At 44.2% G+C, this 23,815-nt stretch overlaps 6 protein-coding genes across 6 annotated transcripts; 2 read left to right on the top strand and 4 right to left on the bottom strand.

Annotated features, from left to right (window-relative positions):
• Positions 1-203: 203 nt before the first annotated feature.
• Positions 204-2,372, bottom strand: KD926_000714 (uncharacterized protein; the record flags this gene model as incomplete). The annotated part of the gene is made up of 1 exon (XM_053104525.1): positions 204-2,372. The coding sequence occupies one exon, from the start codon at positions 2,370-2,372 to the stop codon at positions 204-206; it is 2,169 nt and encodes a 722-aa protein (XP_052952190.1).
• Positions 2,373-3,638: 1,266 nt separating this feature from the next.
• Positions 3,639-5,257, bottom strand: KD926_000713 (uncharacterized protein; the record flags this gene model as incomplete). Its single annotated transcript, XM_053104524.1, has 2 exons — positions 3,639-4,564; positions 4,624-5,257. 2 exons carry the CDS (start codon positions 5,255-5,257, stop codon positions 3,639-3,641), a joined length of 1,560 nt encoding a protein of 519 aa, XP_052952189.1.
• A 557-nt stretch (positions 5,258-5,814) lies between these two features.
• Positions 5,815-9,889, bottom strand: KD926_000712 (uncharacterized protein; the record flags this gene model as incomplete). The annotated part of the gene is made up of 7 exons (XM_053104522.1): positions 5,815-6,034; positions 6,082-6,159; positions 6,235-6,507; positions 7,704-7,821; positions 8,085-8,864; positions 8,912-9,315; positions 9,363-9,889. The coding sequence occupies 7 exons, from the start codon at positions 9,887-9,889 to the stop codon at positions 5,815-5,817; spliced, it is 2,400 nt and encodes a 799-aa protein (XP_052952188.1).
• Positions 9,890-17,787: 7,898 nt separating this feature from the next.
• Positions 17,788-18,220, top strand: KD926_000711 (uncharacterized protein; the record flags this gene model as incomplete). The annotated part of the gene is made up of 2 exons (XM_053104521.1): positions 17,788-17,845; positions 17,898-18,220. The coding sequence occupies 2 exons, from the start codon at positions 17,788-17,790 to the stop codon at positions 18,218-18,220; spliced, it is 381 nt and encodes a 126-aa protein (XP_052952187.1).
• An 838-nt stretch (positions 18,221-19,058) lies between these two features.
• KD926_000710 (uncharacterized protein) lies at positions 19,059-20,684 on the top strand (the record flags this gene model as incomplete). Its single annotated transcript, XM_053104520.1, has 2 exons — positions 19,059-19,130; positions 20,238-20,684. The coding sequence occupies 2 exons, from the start codon at positions 19,059-19,061 to the stop codon at positions 20,682-20,684; spliced, it is 519 nt and encodes a 172-aa protein (XP_052952186.1).
• Positions 20,685-22,658: 1,974 nt separating this feature from the next.
• On the bottom strand, positions 22,659-23,295 carry KD926_000709 (uncharacterized protein; the record flags this gene model as incomplete). Its single annotated transcript, XM_053104519.1, has 2 exons — positions 22,659-22,845; positions 22,895-23,295. The coding sequence occupies 2 exons, from the start codon at positions 23,293-23,295 to the stop codon at positions 22,659-22,661; spliced, it is 588 nt and encodes a 195-aa protein (XP_052952185.1).
• Between the last annotated feature and the right edge of the window lie 520 nt (positions 23,296-23,815).

Below are 23,815 nucleotides of genomic sequence, written 5' to 3'. Positions count from 1 at the left end.
CAGGGAACTGGATTCGGATCCCTTTTTATACTACGCCGAGTTGATTCTTGTATTTTCAAACACAATTGATATACTCGATTAGTGTGGCTGTACAAAAGTCCCAATCTCTTAGGGGTAGAATCCTCCAGGTTTACTCGTGGAGATATAGGTGGAGCGGTATTACTGATTAGGCAATTAATAAAGATGTAACTATAACTCATATATCAGGCTATACGTAGTCTTTTTCGCTCGTGTGGATTTTCATCTGAAAGCTTCCTGGGTAGTCTGCTCCGCCTTTTTAACAGTGGACGATCCAGTTTCGAACAATGAAAGTCAATAATCAGAACCCGTTGTAGCTCCGTATTCCACAGAAAGTTCTCCGGGCGAAGGTCCTGATGTGATACTCCCAATGAGCGAATCTTCTTTATAGACTTCGAGATAGACCTAGAGATGTCAGGGCTTGTTGCTTCGTTTTTGCTGATTGGCTTTCCTGCCCACGCCATAAGTAGCATGTGTCGAATCTCTCCAGCTCCACTCAAGAAGTAGATTTTAGCCAGGTCGATCGCTCCGAGAAACACCGGAACTACCAAACCCTGAAGTCGCGAGAGGATACGATAGATATCTGCTTCGCGGGATACCTCTTTCCAGAGATAAGAAGTAGTTCCTTTACCTACAACAGTATAGCCATATACTGCACAGGTAATTTTGAACGGCGCCCCAGATGCTCCACAGCCTCCCATAGGTGTACAATCATCGATATCCTCATCCAGCTGCTGTTTAATCCGTTGAACCAATGTCTCGGCGTTGATGAGGTGCCGATTGCCGTTTCTCCCCTTCCGGTGGAGTGTTACATTCGGGCAGTATTCGTCTAGTAAACTCCCCTGTTGCAGACCGAGTAGACACCGCTGAGTACAGAACTGCGCCTGATAATGCTTTTGATCGCTAGGGGCATGTCCAGAGCCTGTCTGGCGTCCCGGTCGTTGCACAGATGGGGATAACGGAGACGAGATGACTCGACTGAAACGACGCTTCTGCCCCGTGGGCGCTGGATCCTCATCAGACTCTGAAGAGTGGTTGCGAAGGATTGAATCCGAAGGTGCGCACCGAGTTTGAGATCGAGTTGGCGGTCGACGTCCCGCTGTAGGAGATTCAGGAGGGGACGACGGCACAAACACTGAAACGGAACCCTCAGAACTTGTATATACTGATGGAGTATATTGTGCATCTGGAGGGATCTTTCGCAGTTCTGCATCTGGGATTCCAGAACGTTCATGATCAAAACTTGTCTTCCATTCTGGAAGCTGTTTCAGCGCATTATTTCGCCAATTATTGTTACGCAATCTCGAACTAAAGCTCATGAGACAGAGACACAGTACACGGGCAATACTTGTTACCGGTTGCCGAAAGCTCTGATCATTCTCAGAGTCCACGTCCATGTTGGGTTCGCAGAGATGGTAGTATAACGTAGTCGGGTCATCGTAAGGGACTCGCAGCAGAACTATCGCCAATCCATTCGTCAAATAGGAGTATTCAAGCCCTTCCTGAATCATCACATAGAACTCTTGGACTAGTGCCGAGCCCGTAAGCCGGGCTGCATTGTATCTCAGTTTCTCAGGTTCTTGCGTAGGGATAGAATCGGGCGCTACCACCTCTTTCCAGAAATCCATCGGTCGCAATCCGGAGCGAATATTTTCGACGTTTAGCTTATGAGGTGGTTTATATTCAACTGTTGTAAGGATAGTTTCTGAAGTGCCATAGCGTATGCAAAATTGATCCGGTCTTGAACGCCGCGAGGTTGACAATTCTCTCGGTTGTAATGGGTCAACTTGGGGAGGATCAAGAGCGTTTGCGTGATTATCAAAACGGATTCCGTCACTCAAGTGGAACTCGTCTCGAGCGGCAGGTTTCTTGCAGAGCTGTGCAATAATGTCACGAACATGATTTTCCACACCAAATCGTTCATAGCTCTCCAAATCTTGTTCACTGCTTATAGGCCTCCTGAGTTCTTTCCCAAAACCCTCTAGCACGTGGCGTGAAAGGAATAACTGCTCGGCATCCTGCCCTGGTGGCTCTAAATAATTGCAAACAGAGCGGTAAATTTCTTGCTGTCTGGTTTCACAATCAGTCCACGGGCGGAGTTGTAGCGGGCAACGTTTACCAGTGGGCGCTGGTATCTTTCCTGTAGTAGAGCGGGACGGATCTTCAGCTCTCAATGGTCGCGAGAACAAGTCGTGGCAGTGTCGAATGAGTTCACCAAACGTTGTTTGTCGAGTTTTTTCTCTTTCGTGATCCCTCTCTGCCTCCGCTTGTTTCCTCAGCTCTGCTTCGCGTTTTCGCTCTTCCTCCGCTCTTAAGAAGAGCGCTTCGTAATCCGGGGAGTTGCTATCAGCCATCGGGTTTGTAGCAGGGCCAGAAATATTCTTAGACCCACCCAGGTTGTGTGGATTTATGTGGGTATGAATATCAGGAGGGGAGATGGTCGCCCTTGTGTTACAAGCTACTTTCGGAGACCGGACAAAGGATCTTCCCGCCGTTGGGCGGGGTGGGTCAACAACCACCCACCTCTGCCAACATGATCTTCCCTATGTTTCTACCGCGTTCCAGTTAGCATTCTTTGAGCATCAATTTAAGTCGTTTATTCGTCAATTTCATTGCCCTACGATGGACCCAGTGGACGATCTCAGTAGCATCATCCTGAATAGGCGTTTTTGAGGCCTTTGTAGGGAATAGGGATCGGGATACTAAGGGAATCATAATGTGTAACCGCGCAGGCTGTAGAGCTGATATTTTCAAGCATCTCATATTTTTTGGAAATATTTAAATATACAAAAACTCAATTCTGTACAGTACGGGTAATACGTTCAACCCAAAATATATCTTTTCATATAAGGAAAGAATCAAGAAAGCATGTTAGATAGAACACTAGGCACACAACAACAAAAGCAAAGTACTTTGGTATCAGGGAATTTACCGCCCCCGATATTCAAGTAAAAGACTTTCGCGCCGCATTCCCGGATCAACCTGGCCCCCCAAAGCGTTTGAAGGAATGGCTACAAAGTTGGCAGTTAGGACATGGTCTTGAAGACACACCAGATGATGACTTAGCACAGTAGTATGACGTAACTAGTCCACGAGCGAGCGGGCTACACAACCGAATTGACTACACAGCACGCGTTACCTACGCGCTTCAATTGAAGCTATTCGCATACCGACTCTCCTTAGCGCGCGTCCATTATCATAATCATTAATTGAAATCACCCAGTTCTTCTACCAGTTTAAGTGCACATACCCTGGGTGATGAAGCAAGGGGCATGCAGTTGAGCCCGCGTAAGGGTTTAATGCGGCAGTATAAGGCGCTGGATTTTGCCTAAATGCCTGGCAAGCTATGTATTAAATCACAAGGCCTAAATCCCCAAAGGGAATTATATTGCATATTTTATTTGAGAAGTAGGATAAGAAATAGTACTGTAAGATTAGAGGTGTAAATGGCTCATAATTGCCTGTTGTTGATGATACCCGCGTAATCTTAGACATGGATGAACGGTAAGCAAAAAAGTAATTTAGAAAAGAAAAAGAAAAGACTATAGATTGTTGTCATTCTATGTTGAATAGACGACTTTGACATTCAAGATTGACCAGGTGTCCAACTTCTTGACTCCTTAGGTGTCTTCTTTAACTTGCAACAACTTCTTGTCGTGATAATAATAACTCCCAACTCTCTTCCACTGCGATTTGGGAAGGTCAACCCCTTTGTATGTGTAGCTTGTCCATCCCGCCGGTACGCGTCCGATATAGTCGTATTTTGGAGCAGCGGGTTTTGACGCAGTGTTAGAGACTTTAGAAGGCTGGCTTTGAGTGTTGCTTGTTGAACTGCTCATGCTAGTGGAAAGGTCATCGACTTTGGCCTTACCCTTCCCACTGATTCCTTGCGAAACCCCAGGGGTAGCTGTAGTCCCTTGTAAATGGCCACGAAATTTGTCGCCATCGTGGTAGAATGTGTTTTCATTGTTCGGATCCATAGCCCATTGGTCTTGACTCTTCAACGTCGCCCGACCATCCAACATAAAATGGTAAAACTTCCCTTTTCCTGAAAGTTCACCAACATCTCTATATTCGGATCGCTTTGCAGCTGCAGAGACTGACTCCTTTGGTCCTTGGCCAGGTTTTCGAAGATGTTGTGGTAGCTCCATAGTCTTGCCGCTGGTTGGAGTTGGCGGTCTCAGCGCCCCGGGAACTCGATGAATTTGTTGAGGTAAAGTATGTGTGGGAAGCTCTTTCGAGCGGGCATTTGGGTCTTTTTCTTTGATTTTAACCCATTCATCTAGTGGTTCCCGTTGTCCATCTTCCAAAGACCAACCCGACCGTGCTCCAGCAGCAAGTTGAAAGTAGTACAGCATGCACTCTCGAACCGAGACAGTTATGTTTGATGCACTAATCTTGGATTTGGTCGTGTGGTGTATCGCATCCGAAAAGAAGAGAATCCACTCATCATCAATTCTCGCTCGACGGACGAACACTGTCCATGTGTAGTTGGTCATAAAACCAAGCTGTAATTTTGCCGCCCACATGTCACGGGATAGTTGTCCTATATCTAGAGTGAGTATTATTGCAATCGAATTATCAGCTTTGCTTGACGGCACTTACCCAAAAACCGACGCAAGTTCTGCTCCTGGGTTTCGTCTCCAATACGTGCTCCTTTCACGTACGGATCCGGGGTTGTGCCCCATGGGTGCTTAGCTTCTCCCAGAGCACGGGGGCTTTTGGTCCCAACGTCTATCAAAACATAGTCTGGTATAGATGACTTGTCCTTTTCTTTGTCCTTCTTTTCTTCCGTTGAAGGTATTGCGGACGTGATCCTTGGCCATTCTAGTTTCCAACCGGCCACGGTCCAGTCACCAGAGCTGACACCATAACCCAAGTGTTCAGCAATACCACTTATGGGATTCAGTACATTTGCAATGTATCTGCTGCTTGTTGAGATTTCAGCACCACAGCGGAAGTGTTCCGTGCAGTTTAAGTCTTGTGGACACAGTCGGGCCGATACTGGACGGGTATCCCATTCGGTTTCTTGGAATGATTCGCGAACCTTCTCTAGAAAGTTATCCCAGTAACGAAGCCGACCCACAAAGGATATCTCGTGCAGTCCAGTACCAGAGGAATGATTTCGAGGTAATTCCGCATACTTAGGATACGAATCCATCGTTATATCACGAGCCGTAAGTAGCTCGACGGTTCCATCCTTGGGGTCTGGGGTAGCGGAGATTTTGGAACGTTCCATGGCAGATTCTTGAAGTCGAGGCAGAATAAGAAGCAGAGTGAAGCAGCAAAATCACCTTGGGGATGAGCTGTAGAGGGTTTTATATCTTATGAGTTATTTTAGGCCTTGTACTATATCTCCTTCCTTTACTCTCTATGGTCTGACTGAATCGGATAACCGCTGATCTTCTCCAGCTAAACCTTAGATATTTTGATCAAATATCTGAAGTAATTTATATATCTCGCTTGCTATTTTGAGTAATCCTTTAGTACATTGCGGTTGAAATTACCGATTTTGCAAAGTCTCGATCACTGTGGACACGCATGCCAGGCTCTGTTGGTATGTGGATTGTTACCGATAACAGTATTACTGTTGCTAAAATGTCGGCTGCTGTTTTTTTCTTTAATACAATGTACTGGGCGAGATATTATTAACTTAATTTTCTATCAAATGGTTATGATAAACTCAATCGCTTTGTGGTAATCACTTTTTGGTGGTAGTGCGTGGTATTACTCGACACATATTATACATTAAATGAGCAGAGTAGAATCGAAGAATGGAATAGAATTACTATTAGTTTAGCTTATATCTCTTCTGTGTTGAAGAAATGCCACTACTCTTTCCAAGCTGTCAAAAGTCCAACCATCCTCCCGCTGTTCTGGCATCATTGGATCATCGACTAGCTGTGCGTCTCCAGAGTTCAACTCCCATAAGGAAAGCTCAACCACCGGATCTAGGGTGATACGTTTCTGTATAGATAATTCCATCTTCCAAGCATCTTCTAGGTCTATTATAAAACTATTCCTCAATTAGTAACAGCTTACATTGGTAATTGATACACGTACCATCTTTGTGAGGTTTTGTCCCAGACGACATTTGATCGACGAGGGTCGCCGTGATAAAATCCTTGGTTGCGGAACTCCCTATAGCCCCATTCATCGGAAAATTAGAGAAGGAAAATGGCGAACATGAATAAAGGGCATAAACAGCGCGCATACCATAATGCTTTAATGAATGCAATTCTCACGCTGTCCCGCTCTTCCAGTGAGAGACTTCCAAAGTTTTGTAGATCCTGTCCATGAACCTTTTCCATCACAATAAACACAATGTAGCCGCCAGGGTAATACATTTGGTCATTCTGCTTGTAGGTAAAATATTCGAGCAGTCTTGGAGTCGAACTGCATCCGGCTTCCGTTAATTCTTGAAGATTTTGAATTTCACGCCAAGCCTCGTTACTGAGCATTCGGATGTCGGAATCCCATGGTGTTAGTCTATATTTTTGATTAGCTCTCAGGCTGTAATCACAAAGGGAAGGAGCGATATACTGTATTTTGATTTTAATTATCGCTTCAGTCGCTTCTCTATCTGGAGTGGGCTCTTCAACAACCTCGGTTGCTATACAAGTCCCTGTGATCTCTTCCATACTGCCATTGGTTTCAGAGTGAGTCCGAGTTTTACATGTCGATATATCGCCTAGAGCCCACGACGTAGATGATGATGGGGACGATATTAGCCCTCCAGCCAGAAATCCTAAGGTTTTATCGTATACAGAAGACATGGTTGATTGGTAAAAAAGATAGAGAATGAATTGTTTGCCACAAGAAGAGCGCAAGAACAAAAGAAGTGATCACACTCGGTCGGCAGTTCCTGAAGCTTTGCGGGAGCGGTGTAACAGACACTAAGCTGAAATTGTTACTGCTGCAATACCAGAAGCCGTTCGCCTTCTTTTGGGCTGGAAATGAAATGCCTTATATGTCTGACAGGAAGTTGAGGAGTTCAGAAGCTACCGTTTACGATAGTCTGAAAAGGGAGTTGCCTGATATGAGCTGATGTAAATTAGTGTGTTATGAGCCACGAAGAATACGTGTCTAGGTCATGGGAACCGTGTTACCATGCATTTTCTCTGATTAACACGTCCCATAACTAAAAGAAGCGACCGCAGGAGAATTAGAAAAAGGAAAACGGAAAGGGGTAGAGAGTATGTTATGCTGCTGGCAAATCAAGCTAGTGCCCGAAATAGAAAATCTCGGGCAGTCATGATGATTATCACGTGAACGAGAACAAAACCTGAGATTTAGCCCCGCCAAAACCCCTCAGCCAGAAATATTTCCCAAGTCCCAGGCCAAAACCAACAAACCATGCATTAAAGGTAAGTTAAATATTAATTAACGTACTATCTGTTCTTTCTAATTTTATTCTGATCATATTAGGACTTCCATCATATTACCATTGCCTCTCGGGATGACTGACGCTCTGAGTGAAGTTCACAACCTATCCTCTACTGAAGAGGACCTGGTCAGCTCTATAAAAGAAATACTTAATGAGAATGCGGGCAATTCCACACAATTTCCCTGGGGCCACCTGTACGGCAACGAGAAGCTTAAACCTGTCACGGAAAAGTTGAAGGCCGAGATATCAAAGAGGCACACAGTGAGTTGGAAAAGTATTATTTATTATGTGGACTTACTGACATGGGAAGGTCGGTGGTATTGCAGTTTCCAAATTTACCCAGGGCGTGAGGATGCACAAGGACACAATGATTATCGCACTCGAACCGTCGATCTTAACAACGAAGACCGGTACATCTGTTTCACTGAATAAGGGTTCATATGTTTATATATTCGGAGATCCGTCGCTTTCTTCAACCAACGGGCGAGATTACGTGGATGCTGTAGTGGTTGTTTTACACGGAAAGTAAGGGTCTTTAGGAACTTTTCCGTACAGAGAATATGATTATTTACGTTTATTTTTTCCAAGACAGATGTAGCCATGGCGAAATCTTAGGCCGAAATGTCCAAAGCACAAGAGACTAGCCGATAATGCTATAGAGATCCATTTGGCAACCAACCTCGGTTAGTGTTGTCACTTGAAGTGCATTGCGCATCACTAAACGTGGCACCCAAGATGTCTTGCGGGTTGAATTGCGCATCATTAAAAGCTGTCTCCAAGATGTCTTGTGGGTTGAATTGCGCATCATTAAAAGCGGTCTCCAAGATGTCTTGCGGGTTGAATTGCGCATCATTAAAAGGGGTCTCCAAGATGTCTTGCGGGTTGAATTGCGCATCATTAAAAGGGGTCCCCAAAAAAGAGAAGTCCCCAGAGATACCGATCTCACACAGATTATGAGAGCGTGCACCTGGCTCTCTCACCATGAGGTCGGAAACACGGGGGTTCTGAAGGGAGTATGTTCGGTCTCCATACTGAGTTCGTTCCTTAGGATAGAAGGCGAAGGCAGTATAAGGTGACGGGTGCCTTAGAGATCCAATTTGCCCATGGCCGCTAACACAGGGTTCTGCCTGTGTTTGGCGCATATCGGATCCATCAAATTCTAGATTTCCTGAGGTTGGTATTTGGCCTATGTCCGTTGGTAGATTTCTAACTGTCTGGGAATCTGCTGTTGGTTGCACATCCTGTGTAAATACAGTGCTATCCGACACAGTGGGAGGGACAAGCTCGTCATGATGCGTGTTTCCATTGAAAATGTTACTGATGTACTGCCCACTCTGACTTTGGGAATTCGCTCTGTCGACGGGCCTATCGTGGATGACGGCCCAGAAATCCGTGTTAGAAGGCAGGTGTTGCTGAGAATCTATTGATGTTTCGTCTGTGCTAGAGGGGCTCCGAGTATCTGAGTAAATCAGCAATGGTTAAATACCCCAGTTCTTAAAAACTCACCTAAGGGGCTAGCCTCGCTAGCAGATGAAATATCTTGAATTCTAGTCACTGGCGTGTCCGAAACCCCAAGGCTGGAATCAGCCTCGTTGTCATCACTTCGAGTTTCCGCAGGCGTCTCTGAGGAGCCTCCGAATCGGGTCATGCTGCTGGATTCTTCTTGCGAAACAAAGCGAAATTCGCCACGCTCCTGAAACATTCGAAGATCAATAAATTTCCCCAAATGATTCATGAATTTCGTCTCGTAGTGCGATTTTCCATCCCAGCCTGATATCAGCAACCCCTCGAGAATCGAGATAGCCACTGCGAAGTTAATTTTTTTGCATCGTGAAACAAAGTTGTCGAGATTGTTTCGAATATATTGTATATCACTGGCAACACAGTTCTCTGACAATCTATTTTCGAGTCTAGAGCTTGGTTAGCTACTCGCACTTCCAAGCCTGCGATATCTTACATATCACCCATGTTATCCCCAAGTAACACAACGGCGCCAGGTCCGAATTCAAAAAAGAACGAAAGGTAATGACGGCGTCTTGTGTTATCATTTATAACAACGTCTCTACTTATTCCCAAGGAATCTGACAGTTTGCTGATGGTTATCGTTCTGCGCCGAACTCCTTTGGAAAGCTCACCGGCTGGAATGAGTTTATCGATCACCTCCAGTTCATGAGCTCCAAGGATATGTGCTATTCGTTGTCGGTAGATGTGCTTGGTTTCATTCTCGGCACTGTCATCGATCATCCGCTGTAAGACTTTGTAACGATGAATTGGACTTGTGATATGGTTCTGCAGTTGACAAGCTTTCGTATCATCCCATAAGGTTCTGTAAAACGTTAACTCTCGAGATTCTCGGGCTAAATGTTCATTAATGCCTTTGATAAGCTTCGATATAGCCGCGCTGGGCTGTGCATGCTGCGATTTTTGCCTTTTGAATGATTCAGGCGTCAACAGATTGAAGTCAATCGATCGTTTCTTCCGCATCGGTCTGCTTGGAATGCAAGGAATACTAGCGGTAGGCTCGAAAGAGGAGGAATTTGGGCCGCCCGCAAAGATCGTGCGGGTAGAGTCAGAGACATTCCGCGATGCGTGTGATATTGAGGGTGTATTTTGCAGGTGGTGAGAAAGTCGAGAGTGTTCAGAATTGAAGGTAGAGGGTTTGAATTGGACAAATTCGTCAGATGTGCCCTTGGCGAAGAAGGAGTGAAAAATTGACACGCAATCCTACAAATTAGCTTCTGTTGGCAAGTAATAGAGAAAGGACAAGAATACTTCGTCAATAATTATAGATGGTGAAAGATCATTCAATATCTTTTGTAGAGCCTCCTGAAACGAGGACATTTTTTGTTGATGTCTGATAATCCGCTCAGGCGGGAAGACGTCTGGCCTTGAATGTCCTGGCAGGTGCGACCCCGCATTCTTATTTCTTTGGGTTGGTGCAATCCTTTCCATAAGTAGTTTAGATTTCACACAACATCTGTTGTGTGAAATCTAAACTACTTATAGAAAAGGCTGCCTTAGGCTTAAAGTCCAGCCTCATTCAGCCGCTCGCCAAGTTCAAGGACTGTTGGTTAAGCGCTGAACATGCGTGCGGAGGAAATCAACTGTCATAGGCTATTCTGTTAACAAACTAGTAGCAAATGCCAAAAACCCCGGATTACCAGTATTGGTTAGCATACGGCTGATAGTTAGCTACGTCCAGACGCTGGCCGAAGCATAATCCTAAACGCATCAAAATTGATGAGACCGATCGGCACGCCGTCTTGCCTATTATCATGATTTGTAGCCTGCAACTGACCTTGGAGCTCTCGCACCTGTACCCTTAGAGTGCGAAACTGTGGCCTTTAATCTAATAATGTCGTTTGCTTCACTACGAGAAAAGTGAAGCGAAGAATCCTATAAAGATGCCAGCCTTGTTAAAGCCTCACCGCAAGTACAGACGGAGCTTGACTGTCATTAATCGTGAACTCAAACCGTCTCCTGCACGCTTCATTTGACCATGCCTGATATCTTACAGAAATATCTAAAGCAGTGCTGGAAGTTCACTGTTGGTATAATCTACAGCTGCCGAAAGCTATTCTGTTGTACCTCAACAGAGTTCGCCGATTTAACGTCCCTCTCTGAACTAGAGGCTGGTGAGCAATACCCGGACGAGCGTCGACATGTGGAGGTACCTTTTCCCCATTTATTACTCTTGTTTCTCTATAACACCAAGCATCCTAACCGCGAGCAGTTTGTCCAGACTTATTATAACTATCAACTTCACGAGGCCCAAGTGCATTACACAAACTCTGAAGATCCCAACATGGAGCTTATTTTCCGTAAAGATACGGAAAAGGCCTCGATATCTATCAACCTAAAGGATAAGAATCTTCGGATACTAAGTACAGGATTTGAATACCCAAACGAAAAAAGAGTACCAGTGGTAGATTTGGAATTTGCATTTTACCATTGGACCTTTCATGCAAACGTTCCTATGTCTTGCCTGAGGGCTCGTAATGAGTTTAGGTCTTACAATGTACTGTCCTGAATTTACAAACAGGCTGTTTTTATTACCTACAATTTCAACCTGGGCTTTTTTCCTTCTTTTTTTTCTATTCTTTATTCCTGTATAATTTTTACAATTTATTTATCACATCTCTAACTTACATGTACATAAACCGAGACTTTCAGGCCGGGCTCGTAGTTCTACAATTATTCCTTGCACTGTCTCTATTCCTCAGAAATATACTTTAGGGGTAGAACGGTATATTTAGGCTACGCACATCCTATCAAAGCCATCTATATCACAAAACCTATGAATACTTTCTTCTCTGCGGTCATGTTGCTTATGCTAATATTGTTCTGTCTTGTCCTGATGTTCTCCCTTCTACGCATCCTTTTTAGAGCAATCTCTATCCTTCCTGATCTTGAGTCAGCTATTCCTGTTCACCCTTTACGTGGCGAATGAACTTTACTCCACACACATTTCAAAGCATTTATTCATTGGAGAATGAGAGTTCACGCATTATAACAATTGCTCTAGGAACACTCTCACCAAAATAGAGGTAAATAAGTGATTGCTGCCTACATGACGCCGTCTAAAACGTTTATAGTATGCTACAGCTGAAAACACCTTAGAGGGACGGGAATGTCTCAGAAACTGGTTGAACGAAAAAAAGGCCTCGTGTATTCCTACGAGGATTTTGCTGCATATGCAGGAGGGTAACTGGAGTGATCTGTGGAAGTGCCTGCTGTAGTTAATTTGGTCATGAGAGATGCCCAGAGTGCTTGGAAATGACAATGGAGCAATCTTAGCCTAGCGTGTACAGCAACAATACATAATCAAAGATATGCAGTCATTTGGTCCGCAGATCCTTTGCTCTAATAGTTGGCGTGGTACTCATATGAAGGAATGGGAGCCTTCTATCATACTTAATCGTAGTGTCTTGGTGCAACAAAGGAAATTTCGAAGAAGAGAGGTAGAGTTCTAGAGCCTACTACAGTGAGGAACATTAGCCTATTCCTGGTCCAGAAACACTTCGCATGCATCTAATTTGATTGAGATGGGCTTTGGCTGTATCGTGGAGTGAGACTGACCAGCCTGCTAAGTTGTTTTACCAGGGAATAGAGAAGATAGCTGAACTGCTGTGTGTAATAATTTGTTTTGTGCCTAAGAATCAATGGGTATCCCAATTGCTTCAGTAGTAAAGAATTTCCTGTTTTTATAACTAAAGTAAAGCAATGTAACAAATATTTTAACGTTAATATCGCTGTATAGGAAAAATCATGCTACCCCTTCTGGCTGAAAGCTGGAAGCCTGTCATCTTGATAGGCAGGCCCTTTATAAATGATAGTATTTTACTATTGCGCACCATGATCAGTCTACCATTGTTACAATTAATTCGTTCGCTGTTTGGCTTCCTGAACAAAATAGTCATAGTTCTCTTACATTTCTATAATAAGAAATTGCCTGTTTGCGCCTATCACCATTCATATCGAAATACGCAATTCTATGGGCTATAAGAAAAATCCTAGAGAAACAGATATAAGAGGGTCAAAAATCAGCTATATAACCAGTGTTGGTTTTCATTTAACTTTTTCTCTACTCATATTTTACATTTCCCTTTGTTCTTGAAGACACAATATGACATCGGAATCCACGCCGATCCTAGATTTAGGGGAGATAACGCAGACATCAGCGAACTTGCAACCCCGAGCAACAATGGAGTTAATAGAATCCCTTGAGAAAGTTTGGGGTATCGCAATTTTTTTTGACCGCAAACTTGCTGCTTGTAAGGATCATTTGAAAATTCTTCTTTATGGATACGACAATATGGTTCTGTACTTTGTTGATTGCAATCCCAAAATCCACGATTCTCTGAAATGGTATAAGCGAGGAGACATTAAGGCAGCCACCCCCGGAGCATTCCAATCAATACGCCTATCTGTCACAGTCGGCCATATCGCATGTCTTATCTTGAACAACAATCTTGAACAGTGGTTCCAACGGGATAGTTGTCAATGTGAGGGATGGGCGTAAGTAAAAGGCAATAAGAGTTTTTTTCCCAGACTAAACTTTATTAGAAATATGTTCATCGAATACTTGGGCAGAAACAACAATCCCTACGAAATTTGAAGTCGGCACTGCCTGTGGAAACTGGATCAACAAGAGAACAGAAAAGATACCAGGCATGATCGAGATGGGGTATGTCTGGGGTGATAGTAGCATCGGAAGTGGTCAACAGGGTCAGTTAAAAAGGGCACATGTAAAGGCGGAAGTTACAAATATCTAAAAAATGGACTGATATGTTTCGTACGAATGGTTACTTAGCAAAAAGAATGAGATTATTGAGGATGGGATCAGAGGGCTAAATTTAATTATTTTTGTTAGAAAAAAAAGCCAGGGATGAATACGCTTGGCTGAGGCCTACGATCTCCTACTACACAATGAAACTTGGTATTTTTGATTGGAGATACAGGGAAATAATGATGAGGTCAGAATTGTAAAAATGATCATCATTCTAGCCTATGGCCTCTCTTCCGTTATACTAATTAGAGATTGTTAACACGATATGGGAAGGGATCTCTACTGACCAAGGTATGAGATATTTTGCGTAGGTCAGAGCTCTCTGCGTATAGCGCAACGACCGACGATCACGGGCTGAATTAGGTAACGAGGTGGTTGCCGTATACTGTATTTCGCTCACAAGAATGTGCGCAATAATAAAAGTCGGAGTAAGGGAGTGAAACGAAATATGCCTATTCATTCTTTTGTCTTAAATGAGGGTTGATTGGTTGAATGTTGGCTGACATTGGGGCCTTTTTACAGGAAAAGTCTCGCATAAATTGCTGTTAAAGCTGAACTAAGATGAAAGCCTTTCGAAGATTTATCACGAACCAGTACGAAATGAGTAAAGGGGAACTTAAAATGGGCTTACTTGAACTGTTGTATGGCTGATTCTCTATATATCAAGTCCCTCTACAGCTTTTTATTATCTATAAAGGTACCTATCATCTCTGCAATCTTCCAAAGCTTCCACTTTTTTATCACACTGTTCAGTTTACCATAATATGGAGGGAAAACCAGATAAAAGAAAGGTATGATTATATCAGAAACCATTACCGATTATGTTTATACTAAACTAAGAATTCTAGCGTGAAGTCAAGGTCTGCGGGGAATGTCGCCACCGAAAGATCAAGGTAAATATGTTCAGAAACCCCATGGGCAGTTTGAATAATTTATACAGTGCTCGCCATTCCGTCCCTGCTCTCCTTGCTTGAAATATAAAAGACAATGCGTGCCGGTAGCCTCAGTTTCTGATGAGGACCAACACTCTAAACGCATCTGGACTCTTTGCCCAATCATCTTTTACAAATGCTCAGGCTTTGAGGAAGAGTTTGAAACAGTAAATATTCAGGGATATGTAACCAATGTTGATTTGCATTTCTCCAGATCAGTTACTTTCAAGTTGACTGCTGAGACAATTGCCCAACTGGTGAAATTGCACAAGCAAATCTATTTGAATCATTCCTTTCGGTATGATGCATTATGGTATACCAGGATACAGGAACTGGATTATTTGAATACACAGTTCCTGAATGAATTGATGCAATTTGTTTATACGACTGGTTGTGAAACTCTCGAGAGCCTAAGGAAAAATGAGGATATATCGGCTGATGTTAGCAGTGGCTTAACGTCTCCGGTTTTGCATATGTTCAACTATGTATATGCGTTGTGATATTACTGTTGAATATACTGAATGTTTTTAACTACTGTCCAATTTTACAATCTGTTATACTATCTCTTTGGAAATCCCTCTTGTGACAACCTCAGAAATGAAGAACTGGCTCTTATTGCAGGTTTTTTGCGAGAACACTTGGTTGAAGAAAAAAAAATTATCTTCGAATAAAGAGGAGTTCCCTTTCTCAGAAATGGTTAGGAGAATAGTAACTCCAGAAAAGAACTTCGTCTAAGCACGGCCACATGTTAACTTAGCTGAGATTCTGCCACATTAATCCGCCTCAAAATATGCTGCGGTTAAGATACCGTCATGGGTTATGTAAAATATGAGTCATATTATCACAATAACATGGTAATAGCTATATGAGGATTACCTTTGGAAATAATTAAAAAAGTAGAACTTATGTTCTAAAAATTATGGCATACCACTAGCTTAGTTTGGCCGATATCTAAGATATGTGTGTATATATTGGGCAGAAAGAGAATCGATGGTTGTGACGCAAGGATACATTAGACGGTCCTGTTGGGAAAGCTGTTCGCAGGATGTTAAAAAATGTTATCGAAGTTGCACGGTCTGCAGCTTCCGATGAAGCTAGATTTGCGCAAATTGCTGTTATTTGCTTTCTAGATCAGATGTTCCAGAGAGTGATTATAAGAAGGCCGCGTTCTTCTATTTCTTATGGGTTGATGTTTGGAAACTGCAGTAACCAGATGGACTACATTCTGGCCATTTTGTTTGATATATGCTTCCTCTACTACCTGTCTGTTCTTTGGGGAATATTTATTTGCCACTTTTTTGCTCTGGACACCTTCCTAGTGGTATTATCACTTGGGTAAGCCCTTTACTTGACCTCAGATGTATCTTTCTAACAGTATCTTAAAAGAATATATTTTCTAGATAGTATCACCTACTTCAGCCCTACGACTTTTGTCTTACTTTTCTACCTGTTTAGTGTTATTTCAAATGCTCTTAGGCATATCTGGTAAGCATTATCTAAACAATATGATATAGCCTCTGGACCTAACACTGGAACAGATGAGGCACTAAATAAGCTCGGTGAAAATGTTGAATTTCAGACATGTTGTGGAGTCAAGTGGGCACCGAATCCCGAAATACTGTTTGTTGCTCGATGCAGTAACGGCAGGTCCACAATCATCAGCCTGCCTCTGAGAATACGTGCGGAGGCAACAACCGATTCTGATCTGGTCAAGATACTACAGTTCCGGTGCAAGCTATTCAAGCCTAACAAACTTCTGGACTCGTGCCGTCGGGATATCCGTTTCCCGTATGACACGAAAAGGGAAATCAGTATATATTTGGTACATAAATAGTTCAACTATGGTATCAATGTGATAGTTACGATGGGAATTTGAGTTACGTATTTTCATTGCTAATCAGCATGTGGCTTTTCCATCATGATATTACCTTTATTGTAGAAAAGTTGTCTAGAGTCGATGCTGGGTACAATATCACAACGATCTTGGATCTTATTGATCAGACTCTCAAAGGTTTGGCGAGAAGTCTTTTTACCCTGTCATCGAATGATGGTGCCTTCTATTTTAGCGCCCAATGGAGCTTCAATGCGACCGAATACTCCCAAGATGCATAGACTTGTTAGCACCCTCAGGGGCACGTCAGCTTGCATCTATTCAATTCCTGCAGGTCTGAGATCGCGGGCTTATATGTACCTAGCTAGTTTCTGATAGGACACAGGGCTCTATATTCCAGACAAGCTCATTCTCGTTCATGAGTTCAAAGATCATTATTCGCTGCAGGCTGGAGAGGAGATGATGGTAGATGGTGAGTCAAGATTTTGATTGTTTATTTTGTCAGCATACTAACTATCTAAGACTTGAATGCTAGGATCACGGATTTCTTACAGTCGCAAGGTCAATATTTAACAAAGGAAGAATGGTTGTTACGGTACCCGAAGCCAGCAGAGACTGAATGAACGGTCTTACATAGGTACTAGGCAGCTGTACTACAATGTGCTAAGTTAGTATATTTTCGATGTTGGATAAACTGGTTGACGAAGATGGAATTCCGAAAGAAGCCCGCGAGCGACGAACCCCCGTCATTCTTAACTATGCATCAGTACGGGCCGTGGAATACTAAAGATGCCGGGCACATGAAAAAGCTGGGCCCAATCCTGCTGGCCCTCACACTCTACGCCGAGGCTGAGGTCAAAAAGGCAGAAATAACTTCGTCTTCTGAATAGGTGAACAGTCACATAGGCCCTTCGCTCTGACAAGTTGATTCACTGACGCATTATCGGCATCCTGTGGGGCTTTCACGCCATAGCTCTTAGCTTTTGCAAACCAGTTCATTCTTCCACTTAGAGTACATGGCTATTACTGTTTTGATTCTCCCTCTATATATATTTACTAGTCAATATTAGAATATCTGTAGTTTAGTTGTACGTATAGACTGGATAATAGATTCATGTCTAATTCACTGACGCGCTACTACCATAAGACCGTGGAGTTTGTAAAATAGTGGTGCCGTGGCCTACGCGCCGGGCACTAAAATCGTGGTGCAACCCAATGTATATAAATCAATCTCGTTTCTCTCTATCCAGTTTATAGCCCACATATCAGCGGAATTTCCTATCCCCGAGCTACGCACAATAAGATTACAGAGCTAATTGGGACCGTCACTATGAGCTTCTCCTTTGAGTCAGCTGAATCTAAGCCTGATGGCTCGTCCCTGCTCCATGGTCAGTTGATATCTTCCATTATAGGCTTACGCACAAACTAATTTCACGTTAGAAGAGAACTCTACAGGTATCGCTTTACCAAAGAGCGGTCCGAAGGAGCAATCAGGATCAAACAAGGGCCAATCAGAGCAGCTTGTGCAACATGACTCGTTTCCGTATTGCAAACGTGAATGGAACGCTCGCAAGGAATTAGCTGCACGCAAGCTTGAGCTCAAGAAGCTCCCTTGCCCTCTTCAAAATCTTTCTATGGCAGACTATTATTGGACATATTGCCTAGGCAGTCCGTGTCTCCACGGGTTCTACCCTAGATATATTCGTGGGCGTCGGATTATTTGCCCTGCTTCGTTTGAGGCTCTCATGGGATCGGATTTTTAACAATGATATTTTCTGCTCTCTTAGCTGTGGGTTGTGTCAGAGCTCACGCGCACTGAAAGTGGTGCTTCGAGGCTTTCACTGAATCTACAATTGTGCTTTTACTCCGTCGATTATGTATTTTGCAAGCCTCAAATACCTCGTTTAACTTTGTTATTATCGCTATCTTCATCTCCTTCACAGAAAGCTCGTATCAATTGGTATCGTATCCATTGAAGGAAGGAAACTAGACGCTACTGATAAAAAAGCTGATCCTGTCGCTGTCTCAGGGGAAAGATGGACTAATACTCTGCATATTCTTGTCGTATAACGAATAACCCTTTCTCGTATACTTCGCCGCAACGCATTCTACTGGCGACAGATCCGATTAATCCACTTAGAGATGGTCTGATAATTAATCCTCCTGCTTATAGCTCCAAAAGGTAATATTTACGTATCTAGATGGCGATAGGGTCTTTTTTCCCTGTGGAATATTATTAGCAGGAATACTATGGCTACGGACACTGCTATCGCCTGGCTGAGGTAACACTACCGCCCGGGGACTCTCTTTGGCGACTGACTTTTTCTGGCGGAGAAGAACCGGATTTTAGTTCGCTATGGTAGTTATCGTTGGACAGACTACATAGAAAAATCCGCCCACGATTTTTACCTGGTGTAGTGTAGACGGCATAGGCAATAATATTACCTTGAGAGTTAGGCATCTAGATACTAAAAATAACCGGACACTGGACACGAACTTAGGAGCCTTCGGAAGAGTTCGGAAAAGATGACTGAGAAGGTGCGTGGGATGATACAAAAAGGAGGGGCTCGGACACTTTGGCCAATCATAAAATTGGCGCAGATGGGGGCGGATACCCCCTCCGTTCAAGGCACGCATATGCAGTTTAGGGCCACGGACGCTAAGCCTAATTTTGTGTGCAAAACGGCACTTTGGCTGTTAACGATACGTGATAACCAACTACACCATCCGGCCAATTAATGAAGAAGGTCGCAAATCTTGGCTACAGGAGCCAAAAGCAAACAGAGAAGATTTTATTGCCCGAGGCACAAGCATATCATCCATTTGTCCCATGAACTGTTATGACCCGGATTTTTAGTCCAGTCAGAGATAATGGTGACCGACTTTAGGCCGTGTATATCTAATTCAGAAAACTTACTCGTCAGCACCTAGTTGAGAACTGACCGAGTGACCTAAATTCTATCTTTTTGCAGTCCAGAAACTGGAGGCATGTCATATTTATATATTATTGGTCACACTCAGGTGGTGTGTAGTAGGAATGGCATCCACGGAATGCAGAAAACGGATCTGGCAATTACTTCTAGTATCAGTCTATACCAGAAAGAACGGTCAGATTTTCATGCGTCCCAAGATGCCATCAACTTACGAGAGCTGCATGACTAACACTGAAGAGCTCATCTTTATCCTACGGAGGGTTGTCAATGCCACATGCCTAGACTATGCATATTCAGCCGAAGCAAACTTGGAATTATTTTGTGATTAGTTTGTGCACAGCCGCAACAGAGGACTCCCTTGGAGATGCATTAGAGGATGAATACTATGCCTAATCTATTATTCTTATTGGTTAGAGGAGTATAATTGGCCACAAGTGAGAACACTAAGGCAATACTGGCTGTCGATGGTCGGTTTCTTTGGAAATCAAGCCATCTATCGTATCTCCAACATTAATTCCCCAACCTAATCTACCTAGAGTTAGCGAGAAAGCACATATACTCAGAATTTTCTCTTTATTGCCCGCATCCGGCCGAGACAGATGCGGATAGAGACGGAAATACGGCCCATTAGCTAAAGTTTGAAGAACTGGTTGGATGAAGTGAACTGACCACGGTCTGGTTACTCTTGGGCATCGACCCATTGTCCCATGGAGCCACGTTTCTCGCCAGCGAGAGACTTTTCTTCGGTCGTGAAACAATCTAGGCGCACATAACAATGGTCGCAATCGCTGCAGGAGCCGCTTTTGCTGGACCAATAGGTGTCATGGCCACTCCCCAGGTTCTCTAGCTTCTTGGTACAGCAGCAGGAACAACCGGCACCCTTGGAGCCGTTGCCGAAGGAGCTATAGTTGGGGCTGGGGTTGTTGCTGGAGGCACTGCCGCCGTGGCCGAAGCCGCAGTGACGACTGGAATCACGTCTGCTATAGCAACGGGAGCAATAGCCAAAAGTGCATCGGCTGCCGGTATTGCCGCTGCGACCATCGCCGGCCCCGTGGGAATAGCGGTCGTGGGTAGTGATGGCTACACCTGGGACTGCTGGAAGCCTGTCGTCAGGGATACTTCCGTATCTCCATCCCGCGGCATGATTCTACGACGTCTGGCATCTCACCCAAACATTCGATCTATTACCCTCGAGTGTGACGGATTCGTTGTAGGAACCACTTTCGGAGACAACTTTCGCCTTTCGCCTGTCAACGTCGACGGCCAGCTAGCTTTCCATGCAACTCAGATCTGACAGCCTCTTGAATAACCGCCGCCAGCACACAAACACAGGCGCAGAGATCGATAGAATATGATCGAACTCGACTGCTCCAACAGCAATATGCCAGAGACTGCGAGGGTTGGTCGGACGTATGTCTAGGGTGCCGAGCTGGTGATTGGTTTCTGTATGCTCAAATTCATGTCCACTTTCCTGTTGTTTTTGCAGTAATTTTAACATGGAAAATGTCTCACAATGTTCATTTGTAGTCTTGAATCCGGAAAGGTTCTTGGAACTGTACAGCTCAGAACATCTACGCTTTCACAGCAAACATGGACAATTTTGAGGGAGAGATTCCTGTAGGGGGGTTTTTTTCGCGATTTTTTCTTACGCGCCTTTAAACCTATGCCTTTGAAGCGGTATAAAGTATAAAATTATAATCTCTCTAGAATTTCTACATGAGGATGTCCCCCATGTACCTATTCTGGTGACTCTAGCATAACCCCGTAATAAATAGGCGCCGAAATAGGGGATAACTGAATGGCGAGTACACACACACACACACACACACACACACACACACACACAATATGCCCTAGTCATTTGGTCCTGATTTTGGCTAACCATTTAGGATCCTGTTCTGGGATCCATAGTTTACCGAAGTTATAGCAACATTGTATCTGCCCGCCGGGAAATTTTTGAATTAATCAGTACATCTACCACACGAAAGCCAAATATTCGCATAAACAGGCTTGATCGATAGGCAGGTCGCCACTGAGTGATACGACTAGAAAGGAGAAGGAAGACATGACCTAACTGCTTTATGAATAAACATGGAAGCGATATGAAATAAAACGGTAAAGATTCAGTACCAACACCATTTATTAATTGCTCTTGTCCGGGAGAACCGGATTTTAGTCAAACTCTTATTTGATATATGACAGATTGCCTACCATATATAACTACAGAATATAGGTTTTAAAGCTGCTCTTGCACCCCCGAACAACACCCCCTCTACCTCCCCTACCAAAAAGAACCCCGAGCCCCCACTCCCAACTCAACAAACAGCCCATGCCAAACTAACAAAAAGCAAAAAGCAAAAAGCAAAAGGCAAAAATGAAATCTCGGAATGGAGAGGTGGGGAATCGAACCCCAGACCTTTCCCATGCTAAGGGAACGTTATACCACTAAACCACATCCCCGAGAAATAATCCGAAAAGGAATGGAGAGGCGGGGAATCGAACCCCGGACCTTTCCCATGCTAAGGGAACGTTATACCACTAAACCACATCCCCTATTCGGATGGTGTCGGCCTGAAATTTTGACATTATAAGCCTAAAGTTAAGATTAGGAGTTATGTTCTCCTGATCGGGTAAGTTGGTGCAGCAGCATGCCGGATGTCATGCATTTGACATGCATATGCTAGTGGGTGATTGGGCGAGGGAGATTGAGCGATGCATGAGACCTATTAACTATATGGGAGATTAATTTGTCATATTGACTGTACTTTGTAATCGTTATTAGACCACAATATTAAGCAAAAATTATGATTATATTGTTTCCGTCAGTGGGCTCTGACGGAGTACTAACCGATCTTCTCGGCTGGTGTTTTGAAGAAACGCCAAAGTAGTAGGCTGCATCATTAAAATCGCGGCCTGTAAATAGTTGTAACCGCTTAAGACCAAGCAACTCTTCATTCTCGAAATGCATCATTCGGAACCGTTACGCCAATCGGCTTGCTACAATAATATCGGAGAATATTCCTGACAGACAAGTCGTCCATAAAAACAGTACTGGAATATTGAATATTCATATGTTGTCCATCGTGATGCGCCTGGATAATTCTCGCACGACCCGGTCCAAGATACGATAAGACCAAGAGCTAGAAGAATATGAGCCAATATAGAACTAAAAATGTATGAGCGGGACTCACAGGAAGAACTAGATGATGCTCGTATGACGGGAAACCCATGCGGATTTCCATCACCCTCATTATAGCTTTGACCTCGCTTAATGGAGTTTAACGCCGGGATCATTTGCATCCACTAGCACGTCCATTATGGCATGCGGGGCCGCATGGGTTCGATCCTCCAAGCAAAGGTAAACCTGCCAACGATTGAAACTGTGCCTCTGTTCGGATAGCCGTAATTCGGGGTTGAAGGGCCATTTCTCCTTGCTTAATAGACTGCCGGTGGATCTGAGTGAGCATTCTCGTCATCCGAGTGCATAGAAGGTGGAACACAAACCCCAACCGGGAAAGCGAGGTGAACTGAAATAGATCGAAGCCTTCATCTTTCAAAGCGTTGATTTTGGTGTCGTGAATAGTCGAAAGAATGGCTGGAAATTGGACTCGGGGGCGGACGCTTTCAGCGTGATCTTTCAGAAGCTGCAGTCGTTTGTTCCCTCTCTCCACTGAATCATGCTGACTGGAATTTCTTGAGTTCTGAGCGTTGGTGAATTTTATGCCTCGGGGGACAAAGAAGCACGGCTTGAACTTTTGGAACTTATTAGCAGTCAAATCAACCGCGGTTGCCCGAACTCCAAGCCTCTTGAGCTGCTCGTCCTGGAGAACGAGCCGCTTATAGCGCTCCAAAGTCTTTCTAATTCTGGTGATTTCGCTATAAATGAACTTGCGTTTGGCATCCATATTGTGACGAACAAGGCGCTGGTGCGAGTATGGCAAGAGAGTGGTAAGTGTTGTCTTGTTGAGAAAGGTTCCGTTGCTTCATCGTCTCGCAAAATCGGTATAGCATACGAATTTATTATGTCAATAGCCACGGTGGTTAGGTTAGACTTAGCGAAGTGTTGTTACTAATGCCTGAACTCTTGGGACGACGACCCCTCCGATCCCCGCCCAAGCTGATGCTGAACGCATCGAGGGCAAAGTTTATACGTTCAAAGCTCGAAGATTGAGCAACTGAAATCCTCGCGATATAGAATGAATAAAGAGCGCAAATACCGCCTTGACCTGACACTTCCAACGCACTGCTTTGATGGAACATGATGAACAAAGTGATGTGCAGGGCAGGTGTGAGGTGATGCGGAGGAGGTCAAACGAGGGGGGGGTGGGGGGGGGGGGGGGGGGGGGGGGGGGCGCCGCGGGGGGGGGGGGGGGCCGGGCGGGGGGGGGGCGGGGGCGGCGCAGGCCAGGCACCCCCCACCATGGA

The sequence above is a fragment of the Aspergillus affinis genome, assembly GCF_023601865.1.
Source record: "Aspergillus affinis strain CMG 70 chromosome Unknown NODE_114_length_115191_cov_87_667443, whole genome shotgun sequence".
NCBI classification, from domain to species: Eukaryota; Fungi; Ascomycota; class Eurotiomycetes; order Eurotiales; family Aspergillaceae; genus Aspergillus; species Aspergillus affinis.
Note: the sequence above shows the minus strand (reverse complement) of the source record. Positions and strands in the feature narration are given on the sequence as shown.